General features: G+C 46.8%; 1 protein-coding gene across 1 annotated transcript in view; it reads right to left on the bottom strand.

The window, feature by feature from the left end:
• Window positions 1-19,239, bottom strand: part of LUZP1 (leucine zipper protein 1) — a 32,167-nt gene that overhangs the window by 6,722 nt on the left and 6,206 nt on the right. Inside the window, exon 2 of the mRNA XM_059868830.1 lies at window positions 1,341-4,610. Within this exon, the coding sequence (XP_059724813.1) occupies window positions 1,341-4,502 (3,162 nt within the window). The 5' untranslated portion in view covers window positions 4,503-4,610. The remainder of the gene's footprint in view (window positions 1-1,340; window positions 4,611-19,239) is intronic.

Genomic DNA, 19,239 nt, shown 5'->3' with positions numbered 1-19,239 from the left:
CTACACTCAGCCCTGGGTGGGCTGCCAGGAGGACAATGAAAAGAAATCCCTGAGTGCCCACTGCTAAGGGCTCTGCAACCAACCACACATGAGCTCAGTGAATTGAAACTCCTGGGATAAAGGACACCCTAGGAATGGATCTCTCATTTCCCAAGCACACAAATTGCTGTTATGCAGAAGAACAACTTCACTCCTATCAGCTCTGCTTGGACTCGTGAATAAGCAGAACAGATTGCCTGTGACCCACCCTGGCCAGGGAGACAATGTATTCTCAGTTTCCAAATGTAGCTGGAAGGCCACCCTGTACTTTCTAACACCAGGCAACAAACTCTGTAAAGCTCAGTGCAAATTCTTCTGTGCTTCTTAGAGCCAGAGAAGTGGAAAGAGATTTGAAAATGTAAAAGTCCTTGCCTACCTCCACCAGTTCATCTTTGTCACTGCCAAAGTCATTCAGTTCTGAACCCATCCCCTCTGCCACCAGCCCTGTCAGATTATCCAGCTTGCTTCCTCCTGCAGACTGGCAACAGCAGGAGCTGCTCAGAGTAGTGCTAAATCAATAGCAGAGGCAGGAGCTGCAGCACCAGCCAGTGTGGGGTTAATGGCCAGAAGGGCAAGTGCTGCCAGTGAGTTCAACTGAAATCTGCCAGAGCCTGCAGCTCCAGGGGCAAGCACATGCCACCAACCAGCTGCCTGCAGGTGTCACTGCTTCGAGGGACTCCCCTCACTGGTACCAGTCAAAGGAACAGGGCCAGAGCACAGCTGTCCTTGTGGCTCTTGCTCCTTTTCAGGTGCAATACTGACACAGAGCAAGGAGGGAGCAGCCTTGTGTTACCAACCACCATCCACCTGTTTAGGGGATGCCTGGGAAGCTTTTCCAGACCAAAGTCTGGTTTCACATGAGGAAACCATGAAGCTCTTACCATAAAGAGCTCTATCCATCTCTATATCTGCCATTAGAGCTACAACTCTGCCTCAGGCACAACCCCACTCAAATCTGCTCATTTCCATCATTTTTTCATTGCTAGTCCAAATTTAAAATGCTACATAAAGTTACTCTGAAAAGCATGCCACGTCCTACTTAAGCTGTGACTATGTCTTCTCTGATGCTACTATGCAGTTATTCATCTGGCATTACAAGACCCAAGCAGATGGATCTCATTTTGAGAAGGCTAAATCTGGTAATTCACACATGAGAAAGCTGTGGGCGCTGGGAATGGTGAATTCACTGAAAGAAGACAGCACTTAGGAAATAAGCTGTAAAATTTCAAATCATGCAGCCTACAACGAACAGGAAACTTGGAAAACCTCATCAAGTGGAAGAGTTGAAGAAGGATACTCACAGGTGGCGTGCTGCGCTGCCAAGCAGCAGCTGCTGCAGGGTCAGTGGCACAGCTCCTGCGTGGCAGCAGCTCAGATGCACTTAAGTTACTTTTGGTCCTTCGGGACCCCAGCTCAGGGGCACTCCAAGAATTAGCTGTGGCACTTGTCCTTGATGAAGTCTGCTCCAGGAAGTCTGGTTTTGAACTACTCCCTTCCCCCTCTAAAAGGTCCACTGAGGATCTACACAAGTTTGTGGCACTGAAAGTTGCACTTTTCTCCACTTTGGTTTGAGAGTCCTCCAGGGAATGCAGGCCTTGCCTTGTTCTCCAGGAACTTCTGACAGTGACGTGCTTTGTTTCGGAGGAACCTGCATCTGACGAGCCGTGGCTCTTCCAGCTGATTGTCTCCAAAGGTGTCTCACTGTTCCTCTCTGTGAGTTCAGAAGTCTTTAGCATAATGCTGCTTCTCGACACCACTGTTTCAGCTTTACTTCTTGGCACTGCCTCTCCACTTCTGTCTGCCTCAGATGACTTCAGAGCACTTCTGTTAACTGACACCTCAAAGGGTGAAGGGACATTGTTTGTTATGGATGGTGAAGGCTCATTTGAAGCAACTCTGATGTTGCTGGTGGCAACATGCCTTTCCTTTGCTGCTGTATCTGCAGTGGTCCTTGGAGCTGTTGGCTCAGAAGGAAAGATTGTGATGCTGCTTGTCATTTTATTTGTTACCATTTTAAAAGCAGACTTCTGTTTTTCTGGCTCTGCCTCTGAAACAGTCCCTCCCATGATTGCCTTCATATCTTTCTCAACAATTGCAGGTTTAATGATGGCTTTTGATCTCAGAGCTTCTCTAGGGCTGAAGGATCTTCTGGATTTCAGTTCTCCAGTGCTGGCATCTAATGGTTTTATGCACTTGGTAGAGTCTTCATCATTCACAGTTTTTTTGTCATTTTCAAAAAGTGATGCTCTAAAAACTCCCCTGGAATTGGAGAACTGCTTGGAACTGACTTTCTTTCTTGTCTCAAAATCTGCCTGAGTGGTCAGTTTTTTGCCTCTCCCTGATTCTTCATCAGAATTAAGTTTTTCCTGGTTACCCTGGATGGTTTTGGAGTCAGTTTTTAAACCCATATTTACATGATCTGCTGCTGAACTTGAAGACTGCTCGGTGCCTTCTTTATCAAGACCAGTGAGAATCTGCAGAATGTCCTCCTGACTCCTGGAGTGATGGGAACGCTTTGTCAGGGTCGAAAGCTTCACACTTTCAAGGGATGTGTCTGCAGCTTCTCTTTCCTGGGAGATTAATGCCCTTCTAGCCCTCCCCTCTGAGGGCTGTCTGTGTGATGCAGCAAAAGTGCTCACTGCTTCCACTTTAGAGCCAGCAGAGTCTGAGGCTGACACGCTGGAGGACACGTGGTACCTGTATGCTGAGGCTGTGCCATTGGAAGAGCTGTGGTTCCCCCTTGTGAGCTGTGTATCCCCCAAGCACTCACTGACTTCAGCCTGACTTGTTTTCAGCTTCTCAGACAAAGAACCTGTTGATTCTCCTTTGCTGGACTTTTCCTCCCGTGTGTCAGCACCATTTTGGCAGTTCCCACGGAACACCTGAGATGGCTTTTCAGCCTTGGATCTCAGGCCTGTATCACCAACAGGTTTGGAAGGTGCTTTCCAAGACTTCTGCTCCTGTGCAGCAGGAGGATACCGGCTGAGGACAGATGGCTGCTCTTTGGACCTCTTCCCCTCGTTCTGCATGACACAGCCTTCCTTCTGACCAGAAGAAACAGTGGAAACTAAAGATTTCTCTTCCACTCTTCTTGTATCTGTGACAGCAGTGTCTGAAAGGGCAGATGCAGCAGAAGCTTTCCCTGCTTTTCTGTTCATTAAGCTTGGACTGGGCACCCTCTTAGCACTGTGGCTGTAGCTGTCATTGCTGAGAGAGAAGTCTCTGTTCCGTGCTCTTTCCCGGCGCTGCTGTGGTGAGAGCTCCCTTGGCTTGTGCTTAGCAGCTGCCAAATCAGTCATGACACCTCTGTATTTAGGTCTATCATGCTTTCCCCTGCTAGAAAAGCTTGTATCTTCATTTTCAACTTCTCCATTCTCCAGCTCTTTCTGTTTCTTTATTTGCATTTTTATTTCTTCTAGCTGACCTGTTAAGAGTTTGTTTTTATTCTGCTCACTTAAGTAACTGTCTTGCAGATCATTATTTTTGGCTCTCACTTTTTTAAGTTCTTCTTCTAAAGATTCAAAGTGTTTTATCTGAATTTTAAGTTTCTCAATTTCTTGGGTGAGATCTTTCACTTTATTGTCTTCCTGGTTTTTATTCTTTTGGTTTTCTGATTTATTCCTGGTTTCATTTTCTACATGTTTCAGGTAATCCACACTTCCCTTCCTCCTGGTCTCTTTAGAAGGCAGTGCAGAAGTCAAGTCATCTTCAATTCTCATATCATTTCTGTCCAGGAGATTGTTGGATGACCTTTCTAGCAAGTTGGATGCATTTCTAGTTTGATCTGCCCTATTTAGTTTATTGTTTTGTTCTAGTTTCTGTGTTAGCTCCTGGATTATTTTTTCATTTTGCTTTTCTCTTTCGTTAAAATGTTTTCTTTCTGTGATAAAGCTCAGGGCTAAGGATTTCAGCTTTTCTAGCTCAGCTGTTAAGGTCTGCTCAGTTTTATCCAGCCTGTCCTCAGATGATTCCAGTTCTTTCACTTTCACTCTAAGTATTTCTAATTCTGTAGATATCTTTTTGGTCAAGTTCTTTTCTTCATTGAGGCTAAGACACAGCTGTGTACAGTCATTCTTGCTCCTGCTGAAGGCCTCCTCCAGCTTCTCCAGCTCTGCCATTCTCCTCTGAAGGAGTTCAATTTCTGACTTCAGATCTCGAGTGAGGCTCTCCTCCTCTTCAAGCTTTTCTTTCATTAATCTGCAAAGCTCTTCAGCCTTCCTAATTTCTTCATCCTTGCCTTCAATCTTCAGCACTCTTTTCCTCAGGGCTTCAATGTCAGCCAGCATGCTGGAGTTGCTGCCTTCTGCCTGGATAACTTTGTCCTGGAGGTCGAGCAGCTCATCCTCTGCTTTCTGCAGATTTTTAGTTGCTTCCTCCAGTTCATCAAGGCGGCGACTGAGGCTCTGCAATTTGAAACGTAGGTGCCGATTTGAGGTTTCCTTGTAACCTGTACATTCTGCCATGATTATTTTATTCCTTTTAGAACAAAGCTTTCCTTAGTCTGGGTGAATGGTATACACCTTGTGTATTTCCAGTATGTTATTGTTCCTTTGAGTGGAGGCAATCTCACCCTGAAAGAAAAAAATGCTCAAAATCAATATAAGAGCTCAGAATATAAATATATTCACTGTTTAAGTTAGGCTATCGATGCTTATATAAATAACTTTTTAATTAAACACATTTCTGAGTACTAAATTAGGAGAAATGAAATTGCAGAGAAGAGCCACAGTCCATTTACTTTGGTTATAGAGGGTTTCCAAAACCAGCCTGTTCCCCATAGCTGCCCTCCTCTGCTGGTCTGCCCAGGGGGTTTGTGCACCACCAGTGGGGCCTCACCCAGGGCTCCACAGCCAGGCAGCTGCTCACATGTGAGATCCCAGGCTGTGGAGGGTCACACTCCTGCAGCAGTCAGGTCCCTGTACAGACATGCCCACGCAGCAGACACCTCTCCTTCCAGCACTGCACCTCCCTCCTGAAGACACCTTAGTGATGAGGATTCAGGAACCATGAAGAGAATCAGAAAAAGGCAAACCCCAGCCATATGGCAACACTGAGGATGGGGCAAGCCCCCCATGCTAGCTGGCAGGTGGAGGGGACTGGGACCTGCTGCCATTTGACACTGCCAGTGTTTCTGCAGCATCTCAGGCTGCTCAGCGAAATCTTCACCTGGGCTGTAGTCACATCCCAAGGACACTCTACCAGTGGAGTTTCAAGTTTCTCCCTCCCATTTCCAAAGCTGTTGTTGCCCTCGGCTGCCACCCACTCACCCACCCAGGAGATGAGCAGTTGCTTATGCCCCTCCTTGCTGCTGCTGAGCAAGAGCAGCAATTAGAACACATCAGCACACTGACACACTCAATGTGAACTCTTCCCAGCTCAGCTCAGAGCTGGCAGGGTGTCTTCTAAACAACCCCTCTGTGCTTTGAGGGAGGAGCAGGAAGGGGCCCCTGGGAGGATGTGAAGTCCCCCTCTGGCACTCAGCATTAGCACTGGCCTGTCCTGGGCCTGAGGCACAGCCTACTGCAAACCTGAGTGGAGGTAGGATGACTGCAGCTCTGAGCTGCACCCTTGCTCAGGCAGTCTGTCTTGGAACAGGACTTGACCTCCAGAATTTTTGTGGACCTCTCTGCAGAGGAAACACGCAGGAGTTTCCTATTGCATGGTCAAGAAGTGATGAGCAGGATGTGGGGAGGAGGCAGTGCCAGTAAGGGAGGCAGCAGCACCCTGACACACCCTGGGGCTGGAGGTGATCCAGCTCCAGGCAGGCAGGGGGCCCAGGCTGCACCCACCACGGGGACCCTCCTGGTGCACACTGGGCACCTGTGGGACCCATCTCCTGAAGGACCACTGGGGGATCTGGGGGGGAATCACCATCCCACGTGGTTGGGCTCAGGCTCTTCCAGCCCCTGAAGGGAGCACTGCAAACAGTACCAGGAGAGGAACGTTGGTGTCCTGAGCCTTGGCCACGTGCCTGTCCCCTCCCTTGCCACCATGGCCATGTCCTGCTCCTGGACCACCTTCCTCATGCTGCCCCCACACCATCGAGGCCACTGCAGCTGCCTGCAGCAGGAAAGGCTGTTCAGCCCCCAGCAGAACCCCAGAAATGGCACTGGACCAGCACAGGAAAGGCCACAGCGAGCAGACTCACAGGCTGAAAACAAAAGCCTGTCCCTGCCAGGCCAGGAGCTGGGAGTTAATGGTTAACCCAGCAGCAGCTGGGCTGGAAGGGAGAGCAGCCTTCTCCCCAGACAGCCAGAGCACCGTGCAGGCAGACCTGCACAGGGCTGGGGGCTGCTGCTGGCTGTGGCACTGCTCTACACTGCCACAGGGTCCACACAGGCTGTGGGACATTCAGAGGTGTTCAGAGCTGTACCAGAGATGGCTCTGGAACTTCCCAGAACCTCTCCAGCTGACATGATTTACTGCCAGAGAGGAAAGAGGCTCAATCTGATTAATTTAATAAGGAGAAGGAGATGTAAAGCAACATCTACAAACAATAAGATCTACAAACAAAAAGATCTACAAGAAGTCTCCTAGCTGGAGGCCCTTTAACTTCCTGGCATAGCCAGAAGTAACCTCAGTGCTTGGAGACAGAACCAGACCAAATCAGTATTACAAACAGAGTGCACATTTGTAAGATTGAGGGGAATTGGCCAATATAAAATATTATCTTAGGTAGTGACTGCTTTGAAGTCATGATTTGAATTAGGGCTTGGACCAGAGAACTCAAGGGGACTTTAAACCTAAACAACTCTGGCTGTTTGTGACTGCCCTTCTCCAGTCTGTCAATGATATTAAAGTATCAAAACAAATGGTACAGGATTCAAACACTGGGACTATTACTAATGCTAATTAATATTGTTGGTAGATATTTAAACAGGAGCTGTTAAATAAATCTGATAAAGCTTGTAAATGTACTGAACAATCTGATATGGATGTATGAACTTCATATTTTTCTCTCTTTTGGAAAAGTAAGCAGTTCTCAACCTACCTCTATCTTACAACTTTTGGGAAAAAAACCCCATTGATTACCCAAACCAACAAAAAACCAAAACAAAGCCCCAAAAACCAACCAACCAACCAAAAAAACCCTCCCCAAACCACTGAAAACCCACACACAAAAAACCACAATAACAACAAAAAAACCCCACCCAAAACTAAACAAACAAAAACCCCAACCAAAACAAAAAAACCACAGGAAGAAAAGAGGATGATAACTTTCATAAACAGCAAGTAAACTGTGGCAGTGGCAAATGTAGCAGGGGGAGTTCAGTTTAACAGAGCCATCTGAGTCAGCAATAAAATCAGATTAAAGACTGGCACTGAAAAGGCCAGTGGACCCACTGAAAAGCCCAGTGGTCACAGCAGCAGCTGATGAACCCCTGCAGCTCAGGACAGCTCCTCCTGGCTGTACCAGAGGAAATACTGAACAGAAATACTCCTACAACAATAGGGATGCCATTATTTTGTATGTGGTACTGGACTGTATATTGACACACCCAAGGCTGATGCATCTCACTTTGCTTAGCTGCAGTCTTCTAGCTTGAAAGAGAAAAAGATGCTCAGCTCTCTTCACCTGACCTTGCCAGGGAAACAGGACTTTGCACAGAAGAACTCTTCCCCTACTGACAACAAAGGCAGCCCAGGTATCTGGATGGCAGCTGTCTCCCCCAGCAATGATGCCACTCTTTCTCCAGGGCCAAGAACATGAACTGAAAGCTGGGATAGTTTGTGAAGAGCTCAGAAAAGCAGTCAGGTGTGCTTCTTGACTCTTTAGAACTTAAAGACCTGATTTTGCCTCAGCAACAAGGGCAGTCCTGCATTAAGCCAAGAGGCACAATAGCATCCCTTTGGATTTGAGTTCTGAAAGAACATGCTTCAAATGAGACAGGTAGGAAGTCTGGGGAGTCTCCAACTACCTGTTAGTCAAATAAAATATCAAGGCAAAATATGTGGCCAGTAAGTACCTACAGGGAAAACAGATTTTGTCTCATCTAAAATGTTCTTTATTAGAGCACATGGAGTCAAACCCCAACTTCACACATTTTAACCAATTCAAAGCAGAAACATAATACCAAACAGTGAATTCACCAGGATTCACTATTGAAATGATTCATTCTGATTCTACTTTCCCCCACAGATTTATGATTGGGTTTTCTGATCTTCCTCAACAAGTGTGCAGATCTCCTAACTACATTCGTATTTATCACTATCAATTGCCTGCTCCCACAGTTTAAGGCAGACTGCCTTTGAGGGCTCTTCTGACTCTGCATGGCTTTGGCTATACCATCCTGTTAACAGCTGTGAGAATTCACTGTTCAAGACATTTCCTAGAGTCATAACTCTCAATTACCCTTCACGTTCTTAAATTTAATTTTTTTCTGCACACTCACTTTTGCTCATTATCTACAATTTTATAAAAATGTTTCTTTATCAGAATTGTCAGAATTGTTGGATTTAACCTCCCCTGGAATTACTTTATCTTGCCTGCACAAAACACATACAGTCAGTTCACAGCTGTGAACAGAGGGGAAAAAACCTCCAGCTAGAAACATTTGTGTTAGCCAAACACTTTATGAATTGGGAGATAAGAGTCATCTATTTCAGAAACAGCAATTAAATGGCTGCTACCTTAGACCCACTCACATCATCTCTGCCAGAGTTCCTTAGGCCCACAATGCTGCTCCTCTCCAGATGCACAGATTCATCTCACCCTACACATCCTGTTCCTTGCTCTGATTTGGTTTTGGGATGAGTCCCACAGGCACCCACTGCTCCTGATTTTAGGATGTCCCCAAAACACTCATGTGGGAAAATAACTGTTGGAACAGACTCCTACTGTGCCCTCTGTTATGCCAAGACAGAAATGCAGCCAGCTGCCACACATGTCTGTCAAGTACTAGGAGACACTGACATCTCTCACAAGCACATTTTGCATCTAATCTTTGGGTTTTTTCATCTTTTTGCTTGCACTTTTATACTGATAATGCAAGATCCCTCCCTGTGGTTGTGTGAGCCTCAGTTCCAGTGATGGCACTGCTGGTGTGTCACAGCACCCATCACAGCATATATGACACATGTGGCTTTGCCCAGTCCTACAGATGAATGAGAATTCTTAATGGCTTCATCTGAAATCTCTTTTTTCTAATTTATTTGTTTGCTCTTGAAGTTGCCAGGGTTTCCCATAGACTCTGGAGAGCAGCACTCATCAAAGGCAATAGAAAATCAATAGATGCAAGCACAGCTATAATCAGAGAACAACTTGCCCCACTGGAGTTTGAGTCCCTGGGATCCTCTGTGCTGTGAAATCACACAGGCTGAGGTCTGCATTCCTTAGCTGACAGGTGGCCCAGATTAAGGTGAGGAGCAGAGCAGGGCTATTGTCCATGCTCTTATGGATGCAGCATATAGCTGGTACTGCTCCCTCCACTTCCCCAAGTGCTGGGGTGAACTTAGATCCTCCCTGTTCTACTTTCTGCTGAACTATTACCCAGAATATTCCTGCAAACTGTATTTTTGCATTGAACACAGTAGTAGGAGTGTTTGGACACATCTGGGGAAAGGGAACCTTAGGCAATGACTCCAGACTAGGAGTTCAAATTACATTAGGTGGCTGAGAGTCACTTCAGGCACGAGGACAGCTCTGTGGATGCACACCAGCAAAACCTGGGGGAGCAGGGGAGTTCCTCTGAGCAGTCCCCAATGGCCAAGCAGGTCAGGGAGAAGCTGATGAAACAATCCTCCTGCTCTCATGCATACTTTTCCACCTGAGGTGTAGGTTAGATGTGTTGGTTGGATTCTGCCCCATGTGCACATCCCCCTGCAGTTTTAATTAAAAGGTTTCTGGTGTTGCATACGTATGGAAGGGAGTGAGAACATGTCATGCTCACATACAGTAATGCTGCTGATGAATCATGCTTGTAACACAGCTCAACGTGGTGAGAGCATCACTGGGACTTCTCTTCCCTGCCCCAGGGTGAAATGGGCAGGAAGGAGTCCAGCATGTCATTCTTTATTTGTACAGTAAAATTTCTCTACCATCTATACAGAAAAAGGACACAGGTGTCACAAATTGCAATATGCCACAAATGGCAATACTGTGGCCAGAGCCTTCACTCAGTTAAAAAGAGAAGGAAGGAAAGTTTTTCTTAATAGGATTTTGCCTTTTGAGAGTTCTTTCCAACACCTGGTTCTTGACTTGACACAATAACACACAGTCATGAGAACAAGAAAAAAACCACTCAAGAAAATAAAAAGGGTATAAAACAAGACAGACTGAACAAGAGCCAAAGTCCCCTATGTGACATCAACCCTGCATGTCACCTGCAGGCATCTAACAACCTCCTGGGACAGCTGAGGAGGCAGATGATGTATTTGCTTACAGAGGAAGGGGACAGAGAGTCCCTGGCCCCACTGGACACAAAGGCAAAGTGACTTTTGGGGGATGAATTGTCTCAGAAATGGCTGCATCTAGTGGGAGAGGAAATTCTAAAAGTCAGAAAAAAGCTCAGCAATCTGGAAGTGGATTGACTATTGACTAATACAATATGAGACTAGAGATGTGAAATGATGAGACAGCAGTCAAAAAATAACCACAGCGACCACAGTCTTCAAGAAAACTCAAATTATGACATCAATGTGAGACACTGCAGCAGGCTCTGCAGATGCCAGAGAGGATCTGGCACATCACTGAGTCACACTGACCCTACGTCAACACTCTAATCACCCAGTGAACTCCTCAGCTTCTCCCTGCAATATAAAATAAATTTCCCTATATGGAGCTGGCAGGGCCAATGCAAAGGCAGCAGAGCACAAAGCCACCCAGGGCTGCTCACAGCAGATGCTTTGAGTAGCACTGGGGTTTGAGCAGTTGTGCTTTACTGTGCACAGCACAGCAGAGATTCTGCTTTCCTCTACAAAGCCACCCTCCTCCAGCTCCCCCAGAAATCACTGCTTGATTCACACTGGAAGGGCTCACTGAAAGCAGGTCAAGCATTTGCTGACCAGGTGCAGCACCTTCCTTTCAGCAATACAGAACAGTGTTGACCTGCACAAGTGCCAAAGAGAGGGCTGCTAGTGGCATCCCTGCCCTGGGAGCTCCAAGGCAAGGAAGATGTTTCCCATGCTCTGGAGCCCTTGATCAGAAATGGGTGGATACTTCCAAAGCCCCTCAGCATGCTGCTCCTATGTGCCATCCTGCACTGGAATCAAAGCTGAGAAAGATGTTTTATTTCTTCCCATGCTGTCACTTGTACTGTCCTCAGAAGCAGATTTTACTGTCACATTTGATTTCACAAACACTATGCAGGCATCTCTTCAGCGAGTCACAAACTTGGCAGCATCCTGCAGATGGCATGGGAAAAGCAGCCCCAGCTCAGTGGTGCTTTTGTAATAATTACTGGACACAGAGTCTCCCACCTCCTTCACCCTCCATCCCTCCCTCCCACCTCCATCAAGCTCAGCTTTGAAAGGACTTCAGGGACCATGGCTCTCACCATCACTTCAGCCCCCAAATATGTGCCAGCATGAAGGTACCTGAGCCACCCATGGGCTGGCTGAAAGGCCCAGATTAACTGAAAAGATTCAGGGGGGATTCAGAGCAAGCAAGATGCAGAAAATTGTTAAAAAAATTAATGAAATTCTATGTCAAAGACTACTGAATGTGAAGAACCCAAAGTTCTGTGACTCAGGACATCCCTGGAAGCAGACAATAGGGACACATACTCATTATTTCCATGTTCCTCGCCAACATCTGGTTTGGGCTATGGGTACAGCTAGGATGCTGAGGAGACAGGCACTTCTGCTGGACCTACAGTGCCTTCTCCTCTGTTCCTTTTCTTCTCTCCTGCATCACTGCATCTTTTGTGCTTCTCAAACTTCCATTATTCCCAGATATTCAGCATAGAGTAAAAGCTCTTCTCAGACTTCTCTTCCTCATTTTCACTTGACTCTTCTACCCTCTTCACCTGGCCACTATAAATCTACCTTTCAAGCACAATGCTACTCCCTCCACCCTCTTCTGGAATGCTTGTGCTGAAAACTGGGTCAGTACCATCAATCCCAGTTCCTGCTGGTGTTTGCACTCCCTTGTTCCATCCTGGTACCTTCTGCTTGTTTCTGGTTGGGCTCACTCTGTTCAGTGCCCTACTTCTGCCTGCATGTAGTGGTACACTAGGGAACTTCTTGCTGCACGATGTTATGGAAGCTAGAAGTCCTCACAGGTTCATAAAGCAGCAGTTAGATACATTTGTGGAAGAAAAATCCCTCAAGGTCATTCCTACAGGGAACCACTCCTAGTTCAGCAAGACCACTTGAGACAAAACTTGCAGGTTGGAAGAATCCTTTCATGGTTGCACATTTCTCCTGCTGCTCTCCCTCCTCCCCAGGTGTCCATTTCCAGCCATTGTTCTCATCCACCAGAGCTCTTCTTATCTTCTTGAGCTCCTTTATTGTCCTGTCACAAATGCTTGTCCAGGTGAAACAGGACTAACACTGCACATCTGACAAGTGCCACACTGCAAACTGGCTACACACCCAAAAGCACACACAATTTTTCATCTAGCAGCATCTACAGAGCTGGGACAGGCCTGCCTGGTACAATACACTTAATAAGATTAACTTCAAGTATTTATAACCATCTTTGAACCATTCTGCTGATTAGGCATAGGCAGCTCTAACCTTCACATTCTTCCTAATACTATACCCAAGAGCCACATGGCTACAAACATGTCCCTGTTGGCATTAAAATTATGGAGTCTTGTGTGTTTCTCTGCATCCTGATACAGGGCACATTCCATTCTCCTAACAGAGTAAAAGGACATCTGAGTCAGCTTTGCAGAAATACTCCTTTGATTGCTGTGAGTTTTTCTGGCTAAAAATCGGCTCAGGCACTCAGAGGTGTCCATGTATATCCCTACAAACCCTGCAGAAAACTGGGATTAACCAAAGGTCCTCCCAAAAAAACAAGCCAATGAACTCTGTAGCACAGACAACTGGCTACTCTTGGAACTTTCTCCCTGGAAGAATTCATTCAATCAAGTTTGTAAGTGCCAAAAGGAATTTTCAGCTCTCTTACAGCTGCCACAGGAACAGCCTGGGGAGCTGCCATAGCTACTGCCTGTCCTGGACTGCTGCAGTTCCCAATCCATCCATTTTTCCACCTTGGACAAAAATGAAAGGACAGGCAGGCAACCAGCCTGTGTGTGGTACCTGTGTACCCAAAATGTAGTCTGCTAGAGCTGTGCATTCAATACAAAAATATTCAGGCATTCCCCAAAGACAAAAAAGTCTGCAGCACTGTCAGAAAATCACCCAGCTGATCCCAGTTTGTAAGGCCAGGTGGATGAATGGCCTCTTGGAGACTGCACTATCAGTAACCAAGGAGAGCATTAGGGTACACCTGCACCAGTACATCAGCCTGGCTTAGGTCTGTCCTCTGTGCCAAGGCCAACTGGCAGGGAACAACCCTTTTAAACCAGCTTTGCCTCCAAACATGACAGACCTTGTCTGGGAAGATCCAGGCCAAGCCATGCCAAGAACTCTACAAACATAAGGCAGCACTGATGTGATCAGGATTGTCCCCACTCCTTGGTACTAGCAGGGAAGATCTTTTGGGAACAGCTTAGACTGTCAGCTTAAACTCCACTTCAGGAAAGGTGCCCTGTCCTCTCTGCACACCTTGCCCTGCACCTCCTTCTGCTCTGTGCACCCAGGATTTTGTTCTAAGCAGGTCCAGCAGGCACTGCACAGACCCTCAGACTGATGGCATGGCAGCACAAGGAAATAAAATGTGACCTGAAATAAAAATGATCATTCATATTTCAGTGTCTAAATTTTAATTTTCCATTAATCTTTACTAACAGCCCTGTCACTCAAAAATTCTAAGCAGACATCTAAGACTAATTACTCTGATAAAATTCAATATTCAAGCATAACCCCAGTTTTAACTTCTATCTTGTAGGTGAACTTTATAAATCATTAGCATTGCTATCCAGCCATTGAACAGAACAGCCCTACAGCTAGAAAGAAACATGATCATCAGAAATCTCCCAAATCAGAAGTTTTACCCCAAGTCTCTGCAGAGCTGCTCTTGCTGAGGGGATCCCTCTTCAGGGCACACTGCTGCTCCCCTTGATTTGGCTGTGAGAAGCTTACCCTGGCCTGGCTAACACCCGACACAGCCTCCCCCATGCAAATCCACAACTTGCCCTGCTTAGTGCAGATGCAGAAGATTAAATTGCTGGCAGGTTTTCAGGACCCTGCCCTGGGATAGATGGACAGCAGAACTTCTGCAGGCATGCTCAGCAGCCGGGCCTGCCCTGTGTTTGCAGCCAAAATGCAAAGGGTTGAACAAAGTCTGCAATTAGTAGCAATTCAGACTCGTGGAAGGGCCCCTGAGGAAGCCAGGGAACCTGATTCAGGTTACAGGTGCCACTGCTGCTGCTCTTGGAGCAAACCAGGGTTTAGACTTGAGCTGTAAACTGCCAGTGAGAGGGCTGTGAGTCAGGGGAGCTGCAGTGCCTGGCATTGTGGCACGCTGGCAGGGGCAGCACTGCAGCAGCTCAAGCACGAGCTGGAGCTCACTGCAGCTGTGCCACTCTGTAGCTTTTGGACAAACACTTGTTAGAGATGTGGGAGAGACTAGCAGCACACCTCAGTTCAGCAGCCTCAGGGTTAACACTGCTGTCATGAAAAGTCCAGGAGGAACCTGTCAGCCTCTGGCAGAAAGGCTGGCCAGCTTGGGTTACAGCAGCAGCATCATTTCCAGCTTGAGGCAAACCTTTTGGCCCCAGTTCATGAAATCCACACGCTCTGAAGCAAGATACCAGGTGCTGCTACCAAACCAAGGTGCCATCACCAGCTCAGGGGCTCTTCCAGAGCTGCTTGGTTGCCCTGCAGGAGCAGCAGCTGAACCCAGCAAGCACCCAGGACAGGAGCAGGCAGGCAAGCCAGAGCATGCTGCTGCAGCAGGACACCTTCCATCAGCCAGGTACCCACACAGGCACTGACTCACAGGCAGGGCAGCCAAGGCCTGGCTGATTTCTCCCCAGTCATGTGAACTGGGTGGACCACAGGCAGTGTCTCACAACCACTGGCACAGGTAAGTGAAGGCTGGCTGGCTAACCAACACACCCTGAGTAATCTCTACATCCTTCAAGGCCGCCCAATACAAACAGCTGGTAACTCTGTCCCCTGTTAGTATTTGCTGTACTAAATACTAATTGTGATCCTGGACTCCCTTATAACAACCAGCTATTCTTTCCTCTCTGAGGTCCCAACCTGCAGCTTTTTTGTTCACTGGCAAGTGTGAAGTCAAATGAAAGGAAATATTCAGGAACTTAAAAATGTCTTATAAATCATTCTTAAATATGATTTGCTCAATGAGGACAGCTGGGTGGATTGGAAGATCCTAACAGTAGTCTTTGTGTTCAATTTATTGCTGAAAATACCCTGAGGTAACAAAAAAGTAAATAAAATAACATTTACAAACAGGAACATGCTGCCTTTGTGAGAGCATGCTTGTAGCTGTGGGAATTTTAACCTTAAAATTAACACTCCAAGAGAGTGTTAAAATTAAAATTAACCTTAAAATTAACACTCCAAGAGACTCCAAGACAAGCTGCCAAGATGGTGTTATGACACTGGGCAGCTCTGCCACTGAAAACTGCCCACTTGAAAGCCTTGATGAATTTATGGATGGAATGCATTCACTTGCAGGCTGAGCCTCTCAAAATGACAACAGGCATTTCACACACAGACATACAGCATTGTGCCAGGACCAGGGCAAGCAGGACATAAAGGTGAGGGCACCTCATTGCCCCAGGAGGCAGAGACCAGCCACATGCCCTGCACCACACCCTCTGCTCTGGGAAGAGCTGCAAGGGCACGTGATATTCTCCATAAGCCAGAGGTCCAAGGTCTGGTTGCTGGCTGGGGCATTCAGCAGTCACTGTTGGGATTCTCCTTAATGTAGAGAGAGATAGCAGAGAGATACCTGGCCTCTGCCCCTTCTTTCCAAAAATGGGCCAGAGTAATTCCCCATTTGCTTGGGGAAAAGCATCTCCTTTGACAAGGGAGAACACTGAAAAAGCACAACAGCTGTAACTTCCCAGAGAGACCGTCCCCAGCACCCAGCTGCCTCCTTCAGTAGGCAGCTAGGAAGCTGTTTGGAGTCAGAAGTGGGACAGGATTTCCATCAGGAAGGTCCTGAGCCATACTTCTTCCAAGGCTGAATAACATCACCAACTTCAAAGCTCTTCCATCTCCCACCAGCTTTTTGTCAATAGGACATGAAAGGGTTAAAGATGCCACTCCACTCATGACTATTATGGGAAAACTTTGTTCCAAATTCTCCATTTCATGCTGCTAGAAAACCAACAATCTTGAATTACATTGTATTAAACAAGGCAGTTCTACAGGGCAGCCTGCATTGGCTTTTAAGTCCACTGTTTATCCAAGGCTGTTGACTACTGGACAGCAGGCAGACAAATTCTCCTGCTCCTGCAGCACAGGTACTCCTGCAAGCATTACACAAGATGCTAATGACAAAATCTGCAGGCTTAATGCCAAGCATTAATTTATCTGAATCCTATCCTAAATGAAGATCAGAGCCAAGAGGGCATATGCTTTTCTTGCAACATGTTTAAGAAGTGGAGAGTGAGAAATAGAGCATGAAGCAAAAATGGCAGCAGAGGATCTACCCCAGGACACCGTGCTCACTTGCATTGTTATTTACATGTTTTTTTCCCCTTGTACTCCCTGGACTGAAGGAAGGAAGGATGTTTCATAGGAAGGAAGCACTGGTGAGCCTGTAATGAGACAGAACCACACTGCTCCCCCCACCCCGTGCTGCTTCTTTCTACAGAGGAGGGAAAGAGTAGGAAATTCACATTTTCTCTCTCATCTTAGTTAGCAGTAAGGGGAGGAAGCTAATCTCAGTCCAGCTCTGATTTCAAACAGGGTTTGAAATCCCTGTCCAAAGCTGGAGCAGGTTGCTCAGGACTTCATTAAGTTGTAAAAATCTCCAGGGTCAGAAATGCCCCAACCCCTCGGGCCCTGTTTCCTGTCAGAACAATCTCAGGGAGAAAATTATTTTCCTTTAGTTCAGTCAGAATTTACCACACTGCCACTTCCTGCACCTGGGATGGGGCAATTCCCTGCATCAGCTCAGACTGGTGGATCAATGAATTGAGAGCAGCCCTGCAGAGACAGACTTGGGGGTGTTGGTGGACAAAAAAATTGGACATGACCCAAAAATGTGTACTTGTAGCCTAGAAAGCCAACAGTGGTCCTTGGCTGCATCAAAATAATTATGGCCAGCAGGTCAAGGGAAGTGATTCTCCCACTCTGCTCTCATGAGACCCCACCTGGAACACTACATCTGGAGTTCTGGCATCCTCAGAAAGACTACAGTGGGTTCACAAGAGGCCACAAGGAAGATCCAAGGGCTTTAATACTTTTGTGAAGAAGGGCTGAGAGTTGGGATTGCCCAGTCTGGAAAAGAGGAGACTGGGGAGACCTTATAGTGGCCTTTCAATATATAAAGAGAGTTTATAAGAAAGACACAGACTTTATACCATGCACTGTGGTGATGGGATGTGAGCACTGGTTTCAAACTAAGAGAGTAGGTTAAGATTGGATATTAGGAAGAAATTTATTTCTCCCTGTGGAGGTGGTGAGTCACTGGCACAAGTCACCCAAAGGAGCTGTGGATGCCCCATCCCAGGAAGTGTCCAAGGTCAAGCTGGATGGGGCTTTAGGCAACCTGGTCTAGTGAAATACCCACCTGAACCTCATGACACTTCAGACAGCATCTCACCAGTACTGAGCAGAAAAGAAAAGCTTTCTCTTGATCTGCACCACAGGCAGACACTGCCATGCTGCCATTGCTTTGCTGAGCCTGTCCAGCTTGCTGCTGCCATTCTTGCTTTTGCAGAGAGAGATGCTCTGTGTGCCCCACCAGCTCACACACAGCTGGGCTCCAAAGCAAGGACTGTGCTGAACTCTCAGCCACATGCCCCAGCAGTTGCAGCAGTCAATAAAAGCACACAAGCTTCTAAAAAAAGAAAAAAAAGAAAAAAAAAAAAAAAGAGAAAACCCATCCTGCTTTGCAAATCAGCTCAAAGCGTAGGCAGCTGAGGAAAAGTGAATGGAGATGATCTGTGTGTGAGGACCTGGGAGCTGTTCTGTCCTAAGGCAGCCAGAGAAAGCAAGCTAGAGAATGGGGCTTGCCACTCCTGCTGCTCCAGGAGGGAAATGAGGGGCAGGTGACCCAGACCCAAGGAGTGCCACCTGGCAATCATGGCAGTGAGCAGGGCAGAGCTGTTTCCCTGCACTCAGCAGTTGCTGTTTCTCTCTGCCTGCACCTCCAGCCAGCCTCTCAGCCCAGCTCTTACACACCAGCTACCAGCAGCCTGTTTGTGCCCTATGCTCTGCAGAGAGTACACCCCAAAGAACCTCCCCATCTTCCCATCAGTGCTGGAAAAGGGTTCCCCACCTCCACAGCTAGTAATGCTCCACTGCAGCATTGTTCCTGCAGTCACCTTCAAACACACACAATTTCACAGCTTCCCCAAAGCACTGCTGATACTCACTGCTCCCTTCACAGCCCCTCTGACAGTGGTTACACACAAAAGGAAAAGATCTATTCCAAACTGGGCTTCTTGTTCCCATGCTCTGCCCAATGCATAGAAGGTAACACCCAGGGAATTTTAGAGCATATGAAGGCAGTTTACAATATACTAACAGCCAAAACTCATACAGAAACAACACCCACGTTACACAGGATGCCTTTATGCAAGGACATTAGTCATACTCAGCAACATTAAAAACAATCCTGAACAGCAGCTATACAGAATAGGATGCAGACAGAAGAGTGAGAGACTTCATTAGGAATTCTCAATTGCTTCAAGTTCAAATTCTCACCACAAAGCAGTACTACTAGCTATTTAGTATAATCCAGGAATTATTGTTTTCCAGTAAAAACAGACATATTTCCAAATGATTCACACTACCTGAGAAATTAATGTTTTTGCAGCTCTGTTCCAGATCCTAGGTCAGGAATCTCCGTTCTATTCCGGTAAATTCCACTAAGATATCACATGTAACAACAAGTTCTTGAAGAAGTTTCATCAGATTTTCCCTTTAAGGTAACCCACTGCACTCCCACGTGAGGTACAGGCACCTCAAAGGCACAAGCAG

This window comes from Haemorhous mexicanus, chromosome 27, assembly GCF_027477595.1.
Source record: "Haemorhous mexicanus isolate bHaeMex1 chromosome 27, bHaeMex1.pri, whole genome shotgun sequence".
NCBI lineage: Eukaryota > Metazoa > Chordata > Aves > Passeriformes > Fringillidae > Haemorhous > Haemorhous mexicanus.
Note: the sequence above shows the minus strand (reverse complement) of the source record. Positions and strands in the feature narration are given on the sequence as shown.